The sequence below is a fragment of the Chiloscyllium plagiosum genome, unplaced genomic scaffold, assembly GCF_037043375.1.
Source record: "Chiloscyllium plagiosum isolate Xiang-an unplaced genomic scaffold, Cpla_swu_hap1 HiC_scaffold_13, whole genome shotgun sequence".
Classification (NCBI taxonomy): Eukaryota; Metazoa; Chordata; class Chondrichthyes; order Orectolobiformes; family Hemiscylliidae; genus Chiloscyllium; species Chiloscyllium plagiosum.
In genome coordinates this window covers 74,235,843-74,251,775 of record NW_028270151.1, presented here as the reverse complement: position 1 = coordinate 74,251,775, position 15,933 = coordinate 74,235,843, and the positions used below count along the sequence as shown (strand labels likewise).

General features: G+C 43.4%; 1 protein-coding gene across 1 annotated transcript in view; it reads left to right on the top strand.

Annotated features, from left to right (window-relative positions):
* Positions 1 to 216: 216 nt before the first annotated feature.
* LOC122555783 (heparan-sulfate 6-O-sulfotransferase 1-like) overlaps positions 217 to 15,933 on the top strand; it is a 269,029-nt gene continuing 253,312 nt past the window's right edge. The window contains exon 1 of the mRNA XM_043701923.2: positions 217 to 1,226. Coding sequence (XP_043557858.1) covers positions 703 to 1,226 — 524 coding nt within the window. The 5' untranslated portion in view covers positions 217 to 702. The remainder of the gene's footprint in view (positions 1,227 to 15,933) is intronic.

Genomic DNA, 15,933 nt, shown 5'->3' with positions numbered 1-15,933 from the left:
AGGCAGATTGTTCGAGAGAGAGGGAGGTCTAGCAGGAGTTTTGTCTGAATGAACTGTCTGTGTGGAGGTGAATATGTGTGTTGCAGATTTCCCGCAAGCTCGGAGCGGCCGTTGTCAGCAACCTAAGTGTTAATCCCTGCGACCGCTTCCTCCCCCTCTTGGCTCTCTCTTGTTCCTTTCTCTCTCTCTTTCTCTCTCTCTCCTATCAGATGTGAATGTGTGGTCGCTGTGCATGCTGGGCTCCCATTGCAGACATACACAGAGACAGATAGACACACAGAGAGAAAGAGAAGGAGAGAGAGAGCGCTCCATGGAGGGAGGCAGAGATGCTGCGTTGTCTTGAGGGCTGGCTCTGACTGAGCCGCCCCACACATACACACACACTCTCTCTCTGCTCCCTCCCCTCCTCCTCCTCCTCTCAGGTCAGTTTCACTCTGGTTACTTTCAGCGACGTTGTAACCAACGCATCACAGCCCTGGCCACGCCGGGAGAGTGCAGTTTGATAATCTTTCTCCTGTATTCCCCTCCGCCCAAGAGGAAGAGAAAGAAAATAAAAGCCGGACTCTGGAGGTGCGGTGTAAGCATTTGCTAGCAAGTTGTGTGTGTATTTTTCTTTTGGGGGGGTGGGTGGGGGGGGAGGGGGAAGAGAGAGAGAGAGAGAAGCCAGCCTCCCCCTGCATCTCCTCAGTGAGATGGTAACCCATGAAGCCCACTGTCAGGAACATGGTTGAAAGGACCAACAAATTCATTCTGATTATTGCTGGCTCCGCAATTTTCATGATCATCATCTTCCAGTACGTGTGCCCGGGAACTAACTGCAGGATCTCGGCGCCCCGGGGTTTCCAACACGACCAGGAGGCGGTGGATATCTTCCCGACGCCCGACCCCCATTACCTGAGGAAGTACTACTTCCCGGCGCTGGACCTGGACCGCACGGTGGATTTTGACATCAAGGGCGACGACGTGATCGTCTTCCTGCACATCCAGAAAACCGGCGGCACCACCTTCGGCCGGCACCTGGTGCAGAACGTCAAGCTGGAGGTGCCCTGCGAGTGCCGCGCCGGCCAGAAGAAGTGCACTTGTTACCGACCGAACCGCAGGGAGACCTGGCTCTTCTCGAGGTTCTCCACCGGCTGGAGCTGCGGCTTACACGCCGACTGGACCGAGCTCACCAACTGTGTGCCCGGAGTGCTGAACAAGAGGGAAAGCAAGAGCAGAACTCCCAGGTAGGCAAGCCTCTGACTTTATATACACACACACTCACACAGACACACACACTCTCACACAGACACACACACTCTCACACAGATACACACACTTTCACACAGACACACACACACTCACACAGACACACACACTCTCTCACACTCACACATACACACACTCTCACACAGACACACACACTCTCACACAGACACACACACACTCTCACACAGACACACACACTCTCACACAGACACACACACTCTCTCACACTCACACATACACACACTCTCACACAGACACACACACTCTCTCACTCACACAGATACACACACACTCACACAGACACACACACACTCTCACACAGACACACACACACACTCTCACACACACACTCTCACACAGATACACACACACTCTCTCACAGACACGCACACTCACAGACACACACAATCTCACACAGACACACACTCTCTCACAGACACACACTCTCTCACAGACACACACTCTCTCACACAGACACACACACAGACACGCTCTCACACAGACACACACACACAAATTCACACCCAGACACACACATTCACACAAACACTCACAGACACACCCAGACACATACTTTCTCTCTCACACAGACACTCTCACACAAAGACACTCTCTCTCTCTCACACACAGACAGATACATTCTCTCACACACACTGACATAAGCTGCACCCGGAGTTTTGTTTGTTTGTTTGTTTATTAATTCCTCTCTGCTTTGCTTGCTCCAGAATGTCTGATCTTTAGCTCTGAGTGGGTCCCCAACACTGAACCCCTCTCCCCCCCACCACCCCCGGGTGTGTGTGTGTGTGTGTGTGTGTGTGTGTGTGTGTGAGTGTGAGTGAAAAGTTGTGATTGCAATCCAAGGCCTTTAAATTTGAGGCAAACTTTTCTTTGGTTTTTAAATACATTGGTGTGGAGCTGGCCTCCCTCAGCCGGTGAAATCTGACGGAATTGGTTGATCTATTGGCTGTGACATACCCAGACAGCCAGTTCAGAGTCTGTTAGATATTGGTCACATCTGGGAGCCTGAACCAGAGCTCCTTCATACACCCCCAAATCAATGGAAGGATTTGTACAAAACGTGTCCCTGTGCTGCTGACACTGCCAAAGGGGGCTGGCGTTTCCATTTTAACAGACTATTTTAAAAACAAATACCATTCTGTAATACAATAATGTGGATTTTTCCTTTCCTTTGCTGTGTGCCTACTTGATATTGAAATGTAACGGGATTGCACCGTTGTCTCTGTGTCTGCTGTCTTGCCGGGGCAATCTACTGATTGAGGGTACATGATGCTGCACCAGTAACTGTGCCTATCACCAGGTCACTCAACACTCACAGCAATAACATGGGATGCCTCATTCAGGACACTGTTGCTGCTTAATCCTGATGCACAGGATTAGAGATGCCAAACAAAGCAGGTAACCAAAGGACTGGTTGGTGCTCAGACCTTACATTGGGGAAACCTCTTCAGTGCACCCTTCTTGTTTTTGTTTCTGAGCTGACTGCAGCTGTCTCCACAGCAGCAACAATGCCAATAATAGAGCTACTGCCTCTGTCGTCCTGGAGACCCACCTCTGGAGGCTGGTCCCTCCCATCCCAGTTGAATAACAATGCAGCACATTTACCTGCAAGTGTTAATCGCTGGGGGGCAAAGTGTATTCACATTATTTTACCTGTAAGTGCTCAAGCCGCCCTCGCCCCCACCAAACTCCTTTCGAGGCTGACACGGGGGTTTTGAGCATTGTCAGCAATTTAAAGAGAATTCCAGGGATTTGGAAGAAGGTCAGTAGCCAGCAAGTCTGCTCAAATGCACAAGTCTGTTGTGCAATGTAGACGAGTGGGTTCCTGAGCACCAGGAGCCCCAAGTTAACGGAGGAGCTCTGTTTCTACAACATCAGGCAGGCATAATAACCCCCACTTGCCTGTCCCTAAATTATCTATTCTCTCCACCTCTCCACAGCCAACTCCTCCCTTTTTGTCTTGGTCTAAGGTAGTCAAAGTAGAGGAAAGGCGCATCATATGCTGATGGCTTTACTTTGCCTGTGTCGATGTTACACCACCTTTGTGACAATGAGCTTTATGTATTCCTGCAATTCAGCAGATTGTTGTAATTTACTTTCTTCATGTACTTGGTGAAAACGTGCTTCACAATTTCTGTAGTGCGATAGATTTGATTTCATTAAATTCTGCCAGTGGGGAATGTCTGTCATTCCTTCTGCCTCATTAGAAATCGGTGATAATGTTTGTTGCAGTTTGTGTATTTCCTGTTAGTCTATATAAAAAAAATCTGTGATATTCTCTCACATAGGAACGGTTAGAAACAGCCGCCTTTCCAGGTGGAAGAAGCTACAGCCACCCTCCTCCTTTCCTGAGCCAGCTGCAACCCTAGCAGTTTCACATCTTTTGCAGCAGTTTCTTCTGAAGGTGCTGTCGTCTCCTTGCTGCCACCTCAGTTGAGATCCGCTAATTTAGGACTGCAACAGGGATTTTTCTAATCCCCTGTAGCTTCACTCCATACACAGGGCAGTGCGCGTACCAGTGAAGCCATTAGGGGAGCTATCTCTTTCCTGATCGAATTATGTCCCAAATTTAATTGACAAGTGTTTTATAATTGTAATTTTTTTTTTCTCACTTCATATGAAAGAGAATGTGGTGGGTCGGAGCCAGATGGAAATAATGCGATAAATCTTCATTCCAATGCCTCACTTTTAAAATCCTCATCCTGTGTTTTCAATTTCCTCCATGGCTGCTTGCCTCCTGACCTTCTCCCACCCTATAACATCCTTTGTGCTCATCTCATTCTGGCCTCGGGTATGTCCTGGGTTCTCATCGTTCCGCTATTCAGGCCTGGGCCCTAAGTGCTGGACTTCCCTTCAAAATATACCTCTGCCTCACTTTCCTCCTTGAAGAAGACCCACCTTTGAGCAGCTGCTTGAATGCCTCCGTAAATGACTTGATGTCGGCATTTTGTGATAATGCAACAGTGGAGTACACTGGGGCAATTTTCGCAGGCTAAAGGCATTCAGTGCAAGTTGTCCTTGTTAGAGTAAATAAAATTGCAAACCACTCTTATTTAAAGAGAGTTTGCCAGTGACCCTAAGAGCCCCATTAGCCAGTTGATAAAATAAGACATCAGAGTCAATATTTATGTCGAATAGAATTAATTCCAGAGTGAAACACTAAGGTATATATTATCTGATTCGACTTCTGTGTCAAAAAGTACTTGTTCATGTATACTCAAGTAACCATCCATTCACTATAATTCATTTATATAATGAATCCTAATTGATATATTTAATAGTGAATGGTCAGAGTTCCATCTTAATAAGAAATAGAGCTCCCTCCAGCCCTGGCTCATTCTAAAGCAGAGTGAGAGGGTCAGCCGAACATGGCAGAAATAGGAGTTCAGCAGAGGAGTTGTGAAGGGCAATGGGAGAGACGTACAAACAGATTGAACAGAAGTTCTGTTAGGAGTGAGGAAAGCTGGTGGCTGGCCTTTATCCAAAGCAACAGGGAGTCAAAACAAAAATATGATGATTGCTTGTGTGACTTTCATTTTTTTATGTTACACTGGGGAGATGAGATGTGAGGGAAGACGACAGTGACAGCATTTTCAAGCCCAGCAAAGAGAGTCTTAAATGAAAGGAAATCTCATGAGGCCCACAAAATCTAAAGGTTTATGAAGTTTTAAATAATATTTGTGTTTCATTGCATCTTTTGTTGGGCTCAAAGTGGGAATTCTATCCTTATTTACCAAGCAGGGATCCATGCGATTTACCCAAAACTCATTTTGCTGACCATCCATTTCAGTGGAGAGTATAATCAAATGTCAACCAAGTGCAAACCCCACCATTTTACCTGATTTTATGAGATGCCACTGCTGGCAGGATTAGTTGAAATTGCAAGCAAAAGCAGAAATTGCCGGGAAGACTCAGCAGGTCTGGTAACGTCTGTGGAACAAAACCAGCATTAAAGTTTTGGGTTCAGTGATGCTTCTCCAATTTCTGTTTTTGTTTCTGATTTCGATACAGTCTTTTGGCTTTTTAAAGTTGTTTGGCCCTCAACATATCTCGAAACAGGAGTTTCTCTCATGGGCTTTGCAGTAGAATGACTGGAATATTCAAGGATATGACTGGAGTGAATATTGGAACATGTAAAGAAACAATTAAGAGTACATTTTTAAATATGGCTATTGACTGGGGAATGACAGTTCAAAGATTGAAAGCCAGTAACCTTGAATATTGCACAGATCCACGGCTGTGTACAAGTTTGCTAATGGCTGGCAAATATTGGTCCATTACCTTTCGGATTTAGCCGGTTAAAATGCTTGTTTTATTTAAAAGCAACAGAGTCCCTGAGTAAACAGATTTATCTTTTGAGTCTGCCAGTTGGAAAATAGATTACATGCAGTAAGTTTGTGATAACATAATTTAAATGCAGTCCAGTAATCAGCTTATAGGCAGACCCACTCTGAAATCTGTCCAAGTGCATTGAGGTCACCAGCTTGTTTGTATTGAAAAGAAATCTGCCTGCAATTGGCCACAGATTACTGGAAAAATATACTATAACCCACTTTCTTCCAGCTCCCTCCTCTTGCCCCCTCCCCCACTCCTCTCCTTTCACAATGAATTAGTTAAATTGTAACCTTGTCTGGACATCTTTGGGATAACAGAAAGGCAGAAGGCGTAACCGAACAAATAACTATAATCTTGGTGCTCTGAATAGGATCATCAGTGAGGTTCAAACAAGATGTGGATTGCAGGATAGTAAAACTTGGAAGGGGTCAGTTAATACTAAATATTTGGAGTCAAGTGTTGCTTTGCCAGTTACATTTCAGGAGTTCAGTTTCAACTTAAATATTAAGTGAAAGTTAAGTTCCTCCCATCTCCCACTGCATATTGTTTCCAGAGTATTGGAAGAATTCTTCCCAGAGTCCTGGTGAACATTTACCCTTTATTAACATCACTAAATTATCAGGTTTTTCAGGTCATTATTATTTCAATGTTGTTTCTGGGACTTTGCCTTCCTCAAATTATTGACTGCATTTCCTACATTGCAAGCATAGCTACTTTGCAAAAAAACTTCACTTCATTGACTGTTATTAAAAATGAACTGGCATATCCTGAGGCAATTTAAAGAGACAATGTCAAAGAAAATGTTTCTCTTCTTCCTCCTCTCAGTTTGAATATTTTGTGTTTTGTTTTTAATAATTATCTGCGATACAGCCTTGAAACAAAATAACTGGTGTGTAAAAAAAACTTTGTGAGCAAGACCACCGATTTTAGCTTCCATAAACAAATAGGTGGTATTGTGGAATGCTGTTCACATGGTATTGAACATAGAACATAGAAAAATACAGCGCAGTACAGGCCCTTTGGCCCTCGATGTTGCGCCAATCCAAGCCCACCTAACCTACACTAGCCCACTATCCTCCATATGCCTATCCAATGCCCGTTTAAATGCCCATAAAGAGGGAGAGTCCACCACTGCTACTGGCAGGGCATTCCATGAACTCACGACTCGCTGAGTAAAGAACCTACCCCTAACATCTGTCCTATACCTACCACCCCTTAATTTAAAGCTATGCCCCCTCGTAATAGCTGACTCCATATGTGGAAAAAGGTTCTCATGGTCAACCCTATCTAAACCCCTAATCATCTTGTATTGATTAAAACAAAATTCCAGAAATCCATGGAACAGAATTGGGACAGTTAATCCTCCAGCCTAATGACCCTTGATTGTCGTGAATAACAGCCCCTTCATATGTTGACGAAGAGGCCACTAATTGATCCATTTAAAAAAAACAAAAAGAAAAGCTACTGGATTGTATGATTTCAGAATTCTAGTCAATTCTGCAGATTGAAACCAGTGTTTGGAATGCTGCGGATTTTAACATATATGGTCACTATTACCCAGGCGCTTCCTAAAGCTTCAAGCTGAAATGTCTGAACTTAGCTGCAAGTTGATCTTTAACTTCTCTCCAAGTTCATTTCAGTTTGAACTTTGGCACAATGGCATGAAATAGTAGTTTAGAGTTTTGTTAACAAGACATAGCTTAATAAGACTTGTCCCACAAATGATACAATGATACAGCCCCTCTTGAGTTGCTAAATTCAATTGCGTTGTGTTATGCATTGCTTAGTGATGACGTGTGGCAACTGTTTATTGCAGTATCAGTGGTCATTGAAGTCCTTGTTTTTACCTGATGCATAGTGGACTCAAATAGTGTCCTTTGTCACTTGTCTTTGTGCCTCTGTCCTTCTAAGACCCAAGGCAATTTTATTGAGGCCTATAACTGTCATTGCTTTAAGCTTTATTGATGGATCTAATGTAATGGAAATTTCATACAATAGTAGAGGATTTGAAAAGACTTGCATTTATTCATTGTCTTTCCTGACCGTGGATCCAAAAGCACTCAAAATGCTTTACAGCCAGTGAGATACTTCTGAAAAATAGCTTCTGTTTCAATTTGGGAAACACAGCAGCCAATTCAAGCATAGGAAGCTCCCCCCAAAACAGCAAATCAAATTTGTTTTATGAACAGTGCAAGCTGAGAAATAAATATTGGCCAGAATCCTGTGGTAAATTCCCTGATTATCTTTGAATATATTCAGGGATCTTTTATGTCCACTTATGAGAGCAAGTGTGGCCTTGATTTGTCATCTTACAGATGATGTCACCTTTTGATAGTGCAGCAAATGGATAATCCAGGAAAGCATTTATGATTTTAAGAGGAAAAGCTGATGGTAACATTGAGTGGAATCTTACTGTGGTTCCGTGGATTCTTGCTGCCACCTTATATATCTTACACACAATAATGATGAGGGTTCAGCAACTGGATTTTTATGCTGAGTGAGCTCTTTTTGATAGAGCTCTGGAATTATTACACATGAATCTTGTTTGGAAGATGATATTTTCCTGTGGGGATTGGAGTGGGAGCACCCCTGCAAAAGAGATTACCTTTATTTTGCTGACATCATAAACCAGGAGAGTGATGCTGTACACAATTTTATTCCCACAGTTGTGCAAATGTAGTTTTCAGTTCACTTGGGAATAATGATTTCATTGTGCCATTTCTCAGTCATGTGACATTGACTCCCACTTGCAGCTTGACTGTATACTTTCATGACACAGCTCAACAGACCACTAACTGCATTACTTCCTCGCTGCATTGAACAGCTAACATCAGCAGATCCTGGAATTTCAACCTGTTAGTTAAAAAAAACTGTGTGTGTTAGCTGGCTTCCATGGTGACGCACACCTGTTCATCAGCTGCCCAAGCCTTGCACACTAGATTGACAAGTAACTGGAGCCCCAACAATGTAGCTTCCTTTGAACAGCCCTTCCTTTTATCATTTTCATTAAATGTTTTGTTATATTCTGTGAACTTCCAGTTTCTTTTCTCATCTGGTTGTTTATTCTGATACAATTTCATTGCTGCAGGTAACATTTCAAAGAAATGCAATATTGTCGATTTTTTTTCATCATCTGTTGACTTGAACTGTGAAGGTAAAAACATTCAGCAGTGTGATTGACTTTGCAGTTTTAATCACAGGCTGTGCCTGCGCAGGGCAATTTGAGCTGTCGAAACAGAAAAGTGAAGCAGTTGTGGCTGTGGGTCTGTCACTGGTGGTATTGAAGAGAGCAATTTGAGGGGATGAATTAAAGCTGCTTGTACATTGCAGAAGGCCCGCATTGATGCCACTAGTTCCCAGAAATGCAGATCTTGAGACATGAATGTGTGCTAAGTGCCTGGAAGGAACACTGGACTTTGGGGCTTATGGATCCCAGAGCTCCTTCATCACTGGGGTTTCTCCTTGCCTCATGTCTGGATCTGTTGCAGACTAATTGCTGAAGATTGATTGCTGCGATTAGTCAACCATTCCATTATCGTTGTATCATGTGACTACCAGGATGGGAGAAGGTGAAGTAAATAGACCGTGGTCTTTTTCTCCTGTTGTAATTCCTGTGTCTTGAGTGCTGGATGTGAGCCAAACACAAAGCTGCCTGAACTCACCAAGAGGGATTGCTGGGAAGAGCTGTATCTTGTGGCTTGCTCAGGCTGCCAGTCTGGTAATATTTTTTAAGTTTTCGCTTGCGTGAATTGTGTTTTTAGAAACCACTGGAACAAGGTTGGATCTCACGTCAGTCTAAGTACATCTTCAGAATGTCTCTCACATTAAGTGGAGCGATACTGGCATCTATGCTGTGGTGTTGTGTGCCAAGTCCTTTCAAATCACTTCACTAATAAATTGCCCTTTTTAGGATGGAGAAATGTATTGGACTGGGCACACTTCACTTTCCCATAATGTGGTGAGGAGCTTTGGGACCGTCCAGCCCTGCTGACCAATTTGTCTGCCAGAACAAGGTTGTCTCTGGTTTGACACCATGTGAACATCCACTTAGAATTCATTTGCAGGATGTTGAATCTGCTAACGATAAAGGATTTTAAGGAGAAGGTTGCTTCCTGTAAAGCAACTTGGCAGGATGTGAAACTCAAAGCATATGACCATTTAAGTTTGAGAGCCACTGCCATTCAGAATCAGTGATGTCTCTAATGATGTTAAGATAAGAGTAGCACAGGTCCACCCAGATTTCATGGTCTTTGTGGATTACTGTATTGTCCACATGTGGGGCAAACAGCAAGATTCCATAAAACATAAGTTCAACATCTGGTTGGATGGATATCAGCTACAGAAAGGCAGTATTTCCCTCAGTACTATATCTGCTCTTAACCCAGGTTATGTCAAGTCTTCGCATGTGGCTCAAATTCTCCAACCTATTGGTGAAGCTTCTCAAATTGAAACTTCAGTGAAGTGAAGGCAGCCCTTTAGTTCAGCGTGTGAAATTTGAACAGAATTGCCTGGATCTCACTCTCGAGGTTGCCACTGCACGTTTACGTGTGCTGGCTTTCAGATGTGCTGCATTTGCGCACTCTCGAACATACCTACTGCTGAAGAACATGCTCCTTTGCAGCTCCCCATGTCTGTGTTGTGAGTGCAGGACGATGTGGTGCAGTTGAAGGTTCCAGGATCCTGTACTGCATGCTTTAGAGGCAGATTGCTTGCGGGTGAGGCTCTCAACAAGTCTGCTTCCAGGACTGGAGGACAGCCATGATCATTTGCAAGCTCCCTCCAAGCTGAATGAATTGTGGCTGTTCTTAACAGGAGATAAAATATGTGGTTTATTAGCTGTTACCAGGTTTTTATCCATGTACTTCCTGTACCCTTTGGGCATCCATGTGCCCTGCGTGCTCACCCTCACCTCACAAAAACTAACCAGCTGCGTAGATTCTACAAACATGAACTTCTGTAAAATTACACATTCTGCTGATTCTGTTTCTTCCTGTTGATTATATTTTCTGATGGTTCTTTTCTAAACGTTTCCGTCATACTATTCATCATCAGTTGCAGACAATTTGCCTTTTACGTGGAAAGATCTTCATATAAAGCTTGCAGTTTATTTGTAAGGTTTTATCTGTATGTTTACCTCTTTGCTAAGTGGGTAATGTGGTCAAAACATGTGCTAAATGGCAGTCACTAACAGTCACTTTAGTGCTGATGGACTTTATTTTATGGGGATTGTACAGTGTACTTGTGTTAAAGTGTAGCCATTTTCCCATATTTTGTCGACACTTCTCTCAAGTTGCCACTCAATGTGCTGATGTGGTGTATTCTGTAATATTTAAAGAGGCTGGGAATAAATGGCAATTTGTAACAACAACAAGGAGGTTGCCTTTTGCAGTGAGATGGACATTACCTCATACTGCTGTGTCGAGCTGAAGGCCAGTTCATTGTCGTCTTGTAATCTGCATGAAGACAGGGTTATTTATATGCAGATATACTTGCTGTAATAATCGGTCCATGTTTACTGTACAAAGCAGCACAGAGGCTTGGAATAATAGTAAATATCCTTTATTTCCCTTAAAAATAGTGCTTGGGGAGCACCAAGGTTCTAATGAGCTTTGAAGTATTTTATTGATACTGACCATACTCCATAATACGATTCTCTATGTAGTGAAAGTGACAACACTTCAAATGGACTTCATTACCCTGTAAAATCTTGTGGAGCAGCTAGATGTCATGTAAGGGACTGTCTGAAATCACACTTGTTTTCCTCAAACTTATTTTGTATTTACAGTAGAAGAAATACTTCTTCCCACCCAATGCTCTGCACTTCAACTTTCATGAACGGAGAGTCGGATTTTTTTATGAAACCCTTTATACAGTAGCTTGATAAATTCAGAGTAGTGAAATCCATAGCTGTGCCTTCATGAAAAAGTGAAGATTTTTTTTCCGTTTGCTGGTAAATGTGCAAAGAAGCATTGCAGGTAACTGTCACCACATCCCCACATGATGCCCTTCATTAAAGGTGGCTTTTATATAGCTCCAATACTTTTTTTCTGGGAAAATGGTGCCTTTTTCAAATCCAGTGTGTAATCCTTGAAACAGCAGCATGATTGTAGTCTTGGTGCTCGTACACCGAGGTACACTAGCCACCATTGCCAATGGTTACTGGCCAAGTCACTGTAGATGTCAGCACATTTGGTAGTGCTCCAGATGATCAGGGGTTAGGTCCCACTCCAGAACATGAACACAAGATCAGAGCTGACATACTCTACTGCAGCACTGAGGGAGTGCTGCAGTGTCAGATGTGGTGCCCCTCGGGTGATCTGTTAAACCAATATCCCATCTTCCCCTTCAGGAGAACGTAAGATCTTGTGACACGATTGTGAAGAAGAACCGGGAAGTTATCCCTTGTGTCCTCAACAACATGTACCCCGTTAATCAACATGTCAGGGCTCAATTTCTGAGCAATATTGCTTTGCTGGTTGAGGGAACTTGTGCTCAACTTGGTTGCTGTGCTTCCTACATTACAACAGTGACTGCACTTTAAAAATACTTGACCAGCTGTAAAGCATTTTGGGAATACCTTGAGGCCATGAGAGGTGCTGTATGAATGCAGGTCCTTTATTTTGCATATCTGACCACCATTGAAGCTAAAAGTATTCGATATGGGTACTGGTTTATGGTGGAAACCTTTTGTCCCATCTTAATATTGGTTCACCCAAAGGCTTACAGGCCCACTCATATTTGTAATTGTGGTTTGAGTACAAGACCATAAGATAAGGGAGCAGAATTAGGCCATTTGGCCCATTGAGTCAGCTCCATTACTTGGGCCAAGGGTGATATGTTTCTCAACTCCATTCTCCTGCCTTCTTCCCATAACCCTTCGTCCCCATACTAGTTAAGAACCCATCTATCTCTGTCCGAAATGCACTGAATGGCTAGACCTCCACAGCCTTCTGCGGCAATGAGTTTCAAAGATTAATCACCCTCTTCCTGAAGAAATTCCTCCTCATATCCATTCTCTAGGATCGTTCCTTTACTTTGAAGCTGTGCCCTCGAGTCCTAGTCTGTCACACTCGTGGACACACATTCTTCTCATCTGTTCTATCAAGGCCTGTCTGTATTCTGTAAGTTTTAAACAGATTCTCCCCCTCAGCTTTACAAACTCAAGTACAGGTTCACAGTCTTCAACTGCTCGTCATATAACAATCCTTGATCCATGGGATCATTCTTGTAAACCTCCTCTGGGCCCCTCCAACACCAGCCACATTCTTTCTGAGATGCAGGGCCCCAAAACTGCTCTCAATAGGCCAAATGCGGTCTGATCAGAGCCTTATACAGCCTCAGCAGTACATTCCTGCTTTTGTATTCTAGCCCTCTTGAAATGAATGCTCACATTGCATTTGCTTTCCTAATTGCCAACTGAATGTGCATGTTAAACATTTGCTATGCATTTACAGCTTGCAAACTTAATTTTAGGCTGGGAGAGTCATTGGGGACTGAGAGGAAGTGCAGAGAGAGAGAGGGACTTTGCCCTTTAATTACTGTGAAGACCTGGCAATATTAGATTACAATTGCTATAATTCAGAGCTCGGGCCAAAAATAATGACGGCACTGAGCTTGCAGAAAGGAGTTGAAGTTAAACAGCCCTGCAAAATCTGTCTTAACCTAATATAAAATATAGTGCCCTGCTGACTTGGACCACAGCTGCCCCCATTGCCTGGCGATATCATAAAAATATGTACAAACTGTGTAGAGGGTGATTTAATAGTGAGGTGAGGTCATGCTGAAAGTCAGAACGCTGTACATTTTAGTCATATCTGATGGATTTCCTAAATTTCCAAACAACACTCATGCATCTCAAAAACCTATGCAAGAAATTGCTGTTGTGAAGATTCTGCACACTCTCAGTTTAATGCATCTGAAGGACTGGGGGAGGAGATTGGCATTCTAATGCGAAGCTACTGAATGGGCAAAGCATCAACAAGTTGTTCTTTGTGTGTGAAGTCTTGCATGAGCAAGGCACCAAGGTCACAGACTTGAAAAGATGAGTTTTATTTCAATTTGAGAAACCAAGGTCAACGCCTGTAGATTGCAGGATGTAACCACAGTCAAAAAAAAGACAGGGGCCTGAACACAGCGACGTTTAGGTGGTGTCAAGCTTGTGTTGATTGGAGGATGAGGGGATTGCAGAGGGAGGTGATGCATGGTTGTCTGCTGAGAAATGGTGAGTTTGAATAAGAGATTGAGTTCTTGCTTGAGCTGTTTTGTGTGCCCTCAGAACCGAGACATAGAATTTTCTTTTTCCCAGAATATGTTGTATGGGGGTGTTTTAAGTTGTGGTGAAAAGAATCTCAACAATGTAGCAGTCAGCAATTAGCTGAAGAGGAAGTAGGAAGAGAGAAATCCAAAGGTCACCTTCGGATGTGCTGAAAGGAGGTCAGGTCAACGGAGGAAAGTCCCATGCCTTTCATGACATTGGGGGTTTGCTGTCAGAAATAAATTTGGCCAGTCTACTGGTGAAGTAGCATTGTCACCCAGATACTGGATTTATAATCCAGGGGTGTGGATTAATGATTATAAAATGTGAGTTCAAACTGGGAAATTTGTATTCATTTTAAGCAAAGATGAAATAAAGAGTTGGTATCAGTAATTGTGAGCAGGAAAGTGCCAGACTGTCTTTCAAAACAAAACCGGCTTATTAATATTCCTTAGGAAGCAAATTTGCTATCTTTTCCTGGTCTGGGCTGTATGTCATTCAGATTTACAGCCAAGTGGTTGTCTCAGGAATATTCTAACAAGCCACTCAGTTATATTAAATTTCTTCAATAAAGTCTACTAAAGATGAAACTAGATGAACCCTGTTGGAATTGACCTCTGTATTGGATTCGACAATGGTATGCTAAGCCCAGTCAACCTTGCTAGGTGCTTCATAAACTTTTGGGAACATGTATCAAAAGTGTCTGAGTGTCCTACAGACTGTTTAGATAACAGTCTGATGTAATCATAGACTCTGAAGCATACCTTTCTGCTAACATCCAGGACTTCTCCATCACCATCTGTCCTGTCGTATAAACAGGCAGCCGAACAGAGATGGTGGCCAAAGCCTAACATTCAAGGAACAATCTGGATGTGGTGCAGCACATCATTGCTGGGGGAGCAACGTGGGCATTGAGACAGAGATTGCTACTAGGGGACCAGAGTGGGAGTGAGTTTTCAGGCCATTGTTTGGCAAACTGAGTCGTGTTGGACTACTGGCCGTTACAAAGGGAAAAGTGAGGGAGTGGGACCACTGGTCATTGATAGGCAATATCATGGGGTGGCCATTGCTGAGCAAACAGATTGCATGTGGGACCTATGTGTGTTACTTGAGTAACAGAGGAGTAGGATCACAGGCCGTTGCTAGGGGAACAGTGGGAATGGAATGGGTGGCTCAAGAACCCTCAATAGTGACTATAGTCAGCATGAAGTGTCATGTCATCATGGAACATGAAAATCCCCTGCAGATTGCCACTTTCCGCTCTCCTTCACCAATCGTCATGTTGAAATCCAGTCGGAAGAAACATTGAGCATAACAAGGGCACAGAGTGAACACTGTATGGTGACTTCAGTGTCCATCACTGACTGCTGCGTTGATATCACTATGACCGACTGATCTGGTCAAGTAAAAGGACCCAGTAATTACATTTGACCCAAGGCAGATGGTGAGGGATCCAATGAATGGCCAAAACCTTGTCCTCACCAACATGCCTGTATTGGTACATGATCGTAACCATGCTAGTGACTGTGGTACAGTCGTTGTAAAAGCAAAAGTGCGATCTTCAAACTGAGGACACCCTCCATCAAGGTTTCTTAACTACTGTGCTCAATACGATAAATTCAGAACAGGCCCAAGAGCTTAAAACTAAGCATCTGCATGGGAATCTGGGCCGTCGGATGCAACAGAATTGTTTTAAATGTCCCTATAACCTCATGGTCTGGCACATCCTTCACTGCACCATGGCCATCAAGCCAGGGGATCAGCTCTGCTTCAGTGAAGGGTGCAGGACAGCATATCTCTTGCAGCTTTGGACATACTTAAAAATGAGGTCCCATCCCAGTGTAGTTCCAACAGAGTACAACGCATGCTAAAGAGTGGACACGCTAGATTGAGAGCAGGTCATAGAGCAGATCAAAGTCATTTGTGGTTACAGACAATTAAACATCTAACAGTCAGAAGAGATTCCATGATTATCCTCATCCTCAGAGATGGGAAAGGCAGCAGATGAGTTCAAAAAAATCAACACTGAAGCTGTTGTGACAAACCTGACTCAGAAATGCCAAGTGGATGACCGAGCT